This window comes from Nicotiana tabacum, chromosome 24 (genome assembly GCF_000715075.1).
Source record: "Nicotiana tabacum cultivar K326 chromosome 24, ASM71507v2, whole genome shotgun sequence".
Lineage (NCBI taxonomy): Eukaryota > Viridiplantae > Streptophyta > Magnoliopsida > Solanales > Solanaceae > Nicotiana > Nicotiana tabacum.
Genome location: NC_134103.1, coordinates 12118746 through 12127941, shown reverse-complemented (window position 1 = coordinate 12127941; position 9196 = coordinate 12118746). Strand labels below are relative to the sequence as shown.

Below are 9196 nucleotides of genomic sequence, written 5' to 3'. Positions count from 1 at the left end.
AGTTGCGCGGGTCAAAAATTACGTGCTTACAATTTCATCAATTGGTATAAATTAGATCTGGTTGCTTCTTTATTTATCTTATTACATTTGATTGAATTGTATTTTAATTTTTTATTTAGAAGTGAATGATATTTAATTTAATTACAAATAAAACTCAATGTATTTAATTGGTTGGTTAGTGAAATTTATTTACAAATAGAATTTTATACATAGGAAGCACAAACTTAGTTTAGGCAATTTTTTTAGAATTTGCTAAGAAACTATTAGTATGTTATAAAATAATGACTTATTTCCATAAAAGTTATGTAATGAAAACGTTCAGGTATATAAAATTTGTGGAACTAAAAAAAGTGCCTAGTATAAGATTAGGAAGAAAAAAGAGAAAAAGCAATATATTGGTTAGTAGCTGTCCCTATTTAAAAAGGGTACATATTCTCACTTAGCAGTCCTGCTATGGGGAGTTTGACGGGTCAGCTTTGGGCTGATTTAATGGGTTCTGCCCAAACCAGCCCATCAGGAAAATTCTTTTTGCCCAACCCATTAAATGCTGGGCGGGTTGAATGGGTTTGGGCCAATTTTGGCAGCCCTAGATCTGAGCATCTAATTGATTTGAAGACAAAAAGTGGTATTTAAAGTTTACATTTCCTTGTGGACTGGCTCATTTTCTTTTTCAGCACCCAAAAAAAAAAAAAAACCCAGGCCAAAACCCTAAAAATTGGCGACTTGTTTCAAGAAATTAGTGGGAAAAAAATGGAGATGGAAGACAGCCATGGACGCCAAGAACCATGAGCCGCCAAAGCTAAGTATCAAACAAATCAGAATGGCCTATAAATTCAAAATTATGGACCTACCAATGGTGATTATGTTGGAAATCCTTTCGAAATTGCCAATCAAGTCCATTTTCTGCTGTAAGATTGTTTGCAAACTTTGGTATAAACTTTAAAATTCTGACCCTTTATTTCTTAACATGTATCACAAAAGATCACCTTTTTCCTGCCTTTTGCTTTCGGACGTTGATGCACCTATCACTCTAATTGAACTCAAACCAAATTATGATTGTTATTCTTGCCCAGTAAACAAACCCATTGCATTAAACCCTAAATTTCACCTCCCTCCACTTGATAATCTTGGTGTTGGTTTTGTTAAACGAACATTGAGATTAATCGGTTCATGTAATGGTTTCATTGGTTTGTTGAGTAAGAATCATTCAGTTTATGTTAGCAATCCTCTTGTGGGTGAGTATTTCAAGGTTAAATTGCCCAAAAGGGAAAAAGGAGTTCTTCAGATTATTTATGGATTTTGCTTTAGTGAGGTTTCTGGACAGTGTAAAATATTGAGATTAATAATTAGGAAGTTCCAGGGTCATGATCATAAAGTATCTGAATTGGAGGTTTATACTATTGGAGTTGATGCGAAATGGAGAAATGTGGGCAAAGCTCCATACCCTTTATGGGGATCACTTAGCAATGTTAATGTGAATGATACTCTTCATTGGCTAGATGATGAAGATACTGAAAAAGGTGCCAGAATTTGCTCCTTTAATATTACGACAGAAGAGGTGAAGCCCGTGCCAGCTCCACCCGGTCTGAAAACTCCATCTGTGTTGTTGATGCTGGCAAAGTTGGGGAATTGTCTGTGTTTATCTGATATTAGCTATGAACAGCATGTTGATATATGGTGGATGAGAGAGTATGGGGTTGCTGAATCTTGGACTAAAGATCGCATTTTGATGGATTCTATTCCGTGTGATATCTGTGATACTAAATATATACCGACCATAATTTGGAAAGATGGAGAAATCTTGATGCGAAGCCATCGTGGCACACACCTCGTTTCTTACAACCCAAAAGAGAAGAAGTTCAGGAAGGTCCATGTTTACGGTTTTGGCATTGACGCGACTAAATACGTTCCAAGTTTTTACTCACTCAATCCAAGTTTTTACTCACTCAAGACTGTCATGGGGGACGATTTTCAAGTGTCAAGTGTTTATCCGAAGACTCAGACAGTTTAGTAGTATTTGTTTTGTCTTACTTCCTCCTGGATATGATGTTTTGCATCTATGTTTCTGGTTTAGTTTAGTTTAAAACCTGGTGACTTGCACTGTTTTTTGGATGGTTGTGAATTCTGGTAGAAGAACAACTCTGCCTATATGAGTATATGTTTTCCATTTTCAAATTCCTAATTACTTGCATTACCAAGTATCTAAAGTTGCATTTCTTTTACCCATTCCATCTTGCATCTGTATATTTGGTAATGACTTGCAATTTTAGGCACATTTACCAAATTGGAGGCAAAGGGGATTGAGACTATATATATCTGCTCTTTTCTAAAAACATACTGTATTTGTTTCTTTGGTCGGAGAAATGGCAGCAAAAGTCAGCACTTTGGTTAGGATAATGAACGGAGGTGATAGTCATGACATGAATGAATCATCATCTTCATCATCATCATCATCATCATCAAGGGGTGGTGGAAAATCGACGGCCCTGATCACTCGGGACTTGCTCGGCGGATGTTGCACCCTTGACTCTAAAGAGTTGGACCTCGACTTGCAGGTTCCTTCTGGCTGGGAAAAGCACCTCGACTTGAAGGTCCGTAGCAGTTTTAACTTCATATACAACAACTCTTTAGAGTAAATGGTGCTGAAATTTCTGCTAAAACCATTAATGAAATTTCTGTTAAAACTGCAACCGACCTTATACTTCTTTTTTCTTGTATACGTGTGTGTTTCTAAAGTATGGACCTGATAAGTACTGTTTCTTATATAGATTTAAACTAATTTGCTACCTGATTTTCACAATAGTTTCTAGTTTATCTTACTAAACTTTTAGTAAACATTGTCTCAATATTCTAAGATAGTCCAATATCCAGGAAATTTCTTCCAAACTTCTCAGAAACAGCATGGCAGGGTATTATCTGACTAGAAAACCCCTGTAATTAAATAAAAAATTTCTGTCTGCCTTAAGTATTCTCCATTGAGTTTCACTTCCACACACTAACAATATAAAAGAATTTCTATTCTATTAGATTAGAATACCTAAATGATAATTACAGGTAGTTCTGTCCATGAAATTTGAGATTAGTAAACCGAAAAACAAGGTAATCACATGCTACAACATGTTAAAATACACTAATAGGGTAAAACTTCTTTGACTGTCAGCTTATTTAAATTAAATCCTTCTTCATTAAGCCTTCCCAAAACATCTCCATCTACAATCAAATACATAAAATGTTTGTTTAAATGTTGAATATGTGTGGGATTAATAAATACACATACTAAACCATGCCACTTTGTCACTAAAGTAATAAATTATTCTTTTCAGCTTTGACTATATGACAAGCTGTTCCTGTACAGAAGCTTGAATTTTAAATTAAACGAGATCATGATCTTCTTGAGAGAGAATGCTGCAACATTTATAACACTAAAGAAAAAGACTACAAAATCGGATGGACTGTGCTTATTTTCATGGCCAAATCTAAAAGTTGGACAGATTTTAGCCTCAATCAACCCATAAAAAAACTTGTCAAAATATTTAAACTCATTTTTTTTTGTTTGATATGTTAACCGTATCCATAATAAAGTTAAAAGTATTCTCTTAGTTTGGTTTGTAATTAAACAAAAATTTAGAACTTGATTAGAGTTCGACAGATTGGGTTATGCCTAAAGCTGTCAAATGGGCTGGCCCGGCTCCGGTCCGGACCGGCCCGATCCAGACCGGCCCGATCCAGACCGGACCGGCCCAGTTGTAAGGGACCGGGCAGGGCTGGGTTGGCACGGTGATCGGACTGTGCCGGGTAGTTTTTTTGGTATCGGTTAATCGGACCAGTACGACCCGTTATGGTCGTCACATGGGAACCGATTAACCGGACCGGTTCAATGATTATTATTATTTGTTTATTTTTATAATTACGATTGTTATACAAAATAAAAAAATAAAATTAATTAAGCCCGGCCCAGCCCACTAGACCCGGAACCGTTCCGGTTAAATTTTGCACCGGGGAAGCCCGGAAGCGGTAAACCCGGTAAAAAATAACCGGAGCCGGCCCGGTAATGAAACCAGCCGGCTCCCTTTTCCTCTGCCCCTAACCGGTCCGGCCCGACCCCTTGACACCATAGTTATGCCCCAGTGTTTATTCCACATTGACCTAGTTCATCTCAGCTCAAGTAATAATATTTGGACTAGTTAATGACCCATCCATTTATTATTCAGTCATTTTGACCAACCAACCCAAATTTGACTCGACCCCCTCATTTGACCCCCCCCTGTTAGGAATATAATGGAAATATCAAGGATCTATGAGATGAATTATGACGCGAGAGGATTTGTTTTGAAAATAATCAATAGAACCTTTGTCATGTCTTATGAGTTATGACTCTTCATTTGAGACGCATTTGCCTGATTAAGGGCCAAATATAATGACATTTATTTAATTTTCACGAAATGGTTAAAAAAGTTTATACCGGAATCAGAAGTGTGCAAAAGTTTACAATTTTGACCGGTATCTTCATATCTTACTAAGAATCTCGCACGGTTTTTTCCAAAACAAAGGAAGAGAAAGGTTGATTTTTAAGTGAAGAAATTTTATTCTTGCTGGTATAGTAGTTGTAATAAATATTTTTTGGCAGCATTCATTTCCCATCATCGATTCAAAATGTTAAGGTTCTGGTTTTTGTTGAGGACTGAGATGCGCTGTATAGACGCAAGGATTCATATAGCCGATCCCAACTTGTTTGAGATTAATAGTAATTGTATTAGCTGACAAGATTTGGAAAACAAGCCAGAGTCAACTGACTATTCTTATGTCAAGCAAAATTTGAAAATAACACCAAGTTTCTTCCAGAAATGAATGTAAAAACCAGAAAGAGGCCAGAGTTTCATAGTAGAGAGAGCATTATAAACCAATCAACATATCATGGTAACATCTAATTCAAAAATAAAAAAGTAAATGATGACAATATAGTAGCTAGGCTTGTTAGAGATAGATGGACTTGTATCTGAATTTGCTTGTAATTGTTATAGTGCTAAGCAGGGAAACCCGGAAAGTTAAGAAAAATATTTTCCTCCTATTAGTAGAAAATTTATTTCCATAAGAATAATATATTTTTTTTAAATATTTAAACCAACCAAAAATTAAGTATTTTTCGCTCTACATTCAAATTTGGGCAAGTTATCTCCAAAATAAAGCTTCATCACCACCTTCACCGCTGCTATTATCCATAACTGCCTTCTGGATTTCCTGCAAATTAATTTCTTCTTTTTTTAGTAGGGAGAGCTTTTTGTCACGACACAAATCGGAGGCCATGACGAGCACCCGATACCTTACTCAATCGAGTACCAACGTAACGTATCTTTCTTATCACACCATCATGGGTAAATGGGCCAGAAGGGTCGTCATGAGATAACCAGAATAAAACATAAGGGAATACTAGACATATGACGACCCAACATGATATAGAAACTTATACATGTGATATACGGGCCTATAAGGCCGACATGATTATTTGTACACTCAAAACATAGGTCGACAAGGCCATACAAGTATCCATGTACATGACATATGTCTACAAGCCTCTAAGAGTACATAAACGTCATAAAGGTCGGGACAGGGCCTCGCCATACCAATCAATACATGTTCAAATCATACTGACCAAATAGGCAACTGCGGAGCAAGTGGAGTGCGCCAACACCTTCCGCTGAGCTGATAGGCTACTAGGAGGATTTTCAACTTATCTATTTGGACCTGTGGGCATGAAACGCTGCATCCCCAGGCAAAACGGACGTCAGTACAAATAAAGTACCGAGTATGTAAGGCATGAAAGCAGTATATAGAAGACATGAAAGAAATATGGACTAAAAACCTCAACCTGTAAGTCTGAATAACTCTGTGAATCATAAAACATTTATAATGTCATGCATATGCGTATAAATGGCATATCATGCATATGTATATGCGTACATAACATCATCAAGCCTCTGAGGGCATCCCATCATATCATCTCGGCCTCTGTGAGCGAAATCATCAACGTATAATAGTTGATCAGGTGATGGTGCGTATATAACGCCATAACCTTTCCCCATACCCCATATACATATAATATACGCGTATATAACGTCATCTTGTCATGGTTCAATATACATGTATAAATGAATGTAATGCATAAGAAGTAAGTCAATAAGATCACTCGGGATGTCATAAGATCAATATGCCTTCGGTTAATATCATAAAATAAACTTTATCAACTTACGTATTTTCTGAGACCCATGAACATACGATATAATAATAGGACACATGGGAAATCAAGAACATAGGCACCCCTAGTGCTTCTAAGAATAGAGTCATTTGTGAAAGTTCCGCGTTTGCTCGTTTCGTTTGTATCATATGGATCATGCCAAAAGGATAGAAGGGATAGCCGTAATATACCTCAACTCCGTTGAGTCCTTAATACCTTCCAAGCAATTTTTCAAACAACTCAACTCAATCTACCATAGCACAAGGAGATTCAAAATCCGTGCTAAGTAAAGGCTAAGTCCGCAACTTTAACTAGTAGCTAAATTTGGGCAGCATCTCCCCTGTAACAAGGGCCTCCTCCAATACCATATACCAACAACAACAAACAGAGCAATACAATAAGAACAACATCAACAATAGGGTATAAAATATTTCATTAACAAGTCATCAACATATCACGACGAGCGACAAGCTCAGATTTATTCCCTTTAGCACCCTTCAACTCCATTATCATTCATTCTTGAACTTAGTAATATGTCCAGTATAATAACCAATACTTTTTAAAGGATTTCCAACCTTGTACTCAATTTCAAAGTTACCCGAAATAGCCTAACACACGATAATATCATTATGGACAACTTCCAAGTGCTTTATAGCCATTTCTTTTCTAGTTACCAATTTCCTCAACAAGATTGACATGTAAACCAACATAATCATACTAACAATATCATAGCCAACTTATTTTCCATAATTTCCAGCCACTTAATGTCCATAAGAGCAACTTTCAAATCAATCCATCAAGAACAACAACATCTCAAGCTAATCCAAGTATTATCTTGTAGTTTATCATCCTAACTTAAACCAACATACAAACAAGCTTAAGCACAATTAGTAGGCTGTCATACTCACCTTAGCCAGTAGCAACAACTTGAAAATTCAACCAACACAGCCCACAATTATCCTCAATGACAACATAACCTCAAAGAGGTGTTGTTCTTCCCTAGAACTAACTTTTGATGTTGAAATATGGTGTAATCACTTTGGAATCACTTCAAACCTTTATGGTATATGTTTAGGAGGGTTAGGAGGAGTGTAGGGACGAGGTTGGGTCTAAAAATGAGAAATAAAGGTCATCCAAATCGTTTTAAAGTGAAGTAGGTCAACTACCGCCTAAGTTGGTCCCATTGGGAACTGCTTGCACAGTCTCGCAAAAATACGAATATTTCTCTACTACGATGTCGTATCGACGAACGGTTTGATGCGTTAGAAACTAGACTCGTAGATATTCAATTTGATATGTGGATCATGCTGTAATTCCAAGTATATTAGGAGAAAAGCTCTGCTACATTTGACCTAATTTTCAGCACATTATGAATGTAACTTGTGATGACCTTTGCCAACTTTTATTCCACAACTCACTTGACTTCAAAACGTAACACACGACTATCATACGACTAAAATAACTCATAACATAACATCCTTATCATGTTAAGTACCCTATTCTTATCCCAAAAGTATATGTTATAATATTCCTAACTTGTCGACTTTTGACGAAACTTATTTTCTTCAATTTGTTTAGCTTCTAAGCCTTTCAACCCTTTTGCTACTTGTTATCCATGATCTTAAAGATTTGTAACCTCCAAGGTAACATGATTAACTTACTTTAGGTACTTTCAAAGACGATCTCATTTTTGAGCTTACATCAATTGACTTACGACGTTCTCTCACATACGAAAATATGGGGTATAACACTTTTTTCCAAGTTGGAATTTCATCTCAGCAATTTTTTTTAAAAATAGTTTTTATTTGAGGTGGAGTTCTGTAAGTTGAGAGGGGCATATGTGAGCTATTTTGCTAATAACGGGGGTATTTTTGTACCCAAAATGAAACGCAGGGCAAATTGTTGTATTTCGAATAGTTTAGGATACAATTGGTCATTTTCACTAAATTAAATAATAGTAACTGAATGGAAATTACTGAAATCATGCTTTAGACTTCCGGTCATTTATTTGTAGACTTGCTCATTTCGCGCCAAAACTACCCAGGCAAAAGCCCTAAAAATTGGGGGAAAACTGGTGACTGGTTCACTGAAAGAAATTGGCAAGAGAAAAAATGGAATCCAAATTTTTCGATGTTCCTATCACTGTCTCAAACCCAATGTTAAGTTTCAACTGTGATTGCAAACGAAGAAGAAAGACCTATGAAGTCACAATTATGGACTTTCCAAGGGTCATAATGGTGGGAATCCTTTCAAAATTGCCAATCAAGCCCGTTTTTCGCTGTAAGAGCGTTTGCAAACGTTGGTATATTGAGATTAGTAACTAGAAAGTTTCGAGGTCGTCTTGAAGTATTAGAATTGGAGGTTTATACTCTTGGAGTTTATGAATTATATGAAGAAATGTGGGCGAAGCTCTGTACCCTACATTTGATCATTTGGTAATGATAATGTCAATGGTGCTCTTCATTGCGTGGAATCGCTAGATGATGAAAATATTGTAAGAGCTGCTTGTCAGTGGCGGAGCTAAGAATTTTACTAAAGGGTGTCAAAATATATGGAAACTCCATCCCTTTACTTGATGTTAGTAGAATTGGGGAATTGTCTGTGTTTTTCTGATAATACGAGTAGCTATTGGCAACATATTGATATATGGTGGATGAAAGAATATGGAATAGCTGAATCATGGACTAAAACTCGCATTTTGATTGATTGTCTTCCGCCCGATATCCATCAAGGTGGTTTTGTACCAATCTTGATCTGGAAAGATGGAGAAATATTGATGCAAAGCAAATGTGGCACAGAGCTAGTCTCTTACAATCCAAACGTGAAAAAGTTTAGAAAGGTCAATGTTTATGGTAGTGGCACTGCAGCGACTAAATACATTCCAAGTTTTTACTCACTCAAAACTGTCATGATGGACAATTTTCAAGTCTCAAATGTTTATCCGAAGACTCAGATAGTTTAGTA

The 9196-nt window shown here is 36.5% G+C and overlaps 1 protein-coding gene across 1 annotated transcript; it reads left to right on the top strand.

Moving 5' to 3' along the window:
• The first annotated feature begins 663 nt into the window (after positions 1-663).
• Positions 664-2222, top strand: LOC107817647 (F-box protein At3g07870-like). The gene has a single exon (XM_016643514.2). It carries the CDS (start codon positions 968-970, stop codon positions 2009-2011), a length of 1044 nt encoding a protein of 347 aa, XP_016499000.2. The 5' UTR covers positions 664-967; the 3' UTR covers positions 2012-2222.
• Positions 2223-9196: the final 6974 nt, after the last annotated feature.

What these genes read in the sequence shown, in the direction of transcription:
- LOC107817647 (XM_016643514.2), top strand. Translation starts at nt 968, where the DNA reads ATGTATCACAAAAGATCACCTTTTTCCTGCCTTTTGCTTTCGGACGTT.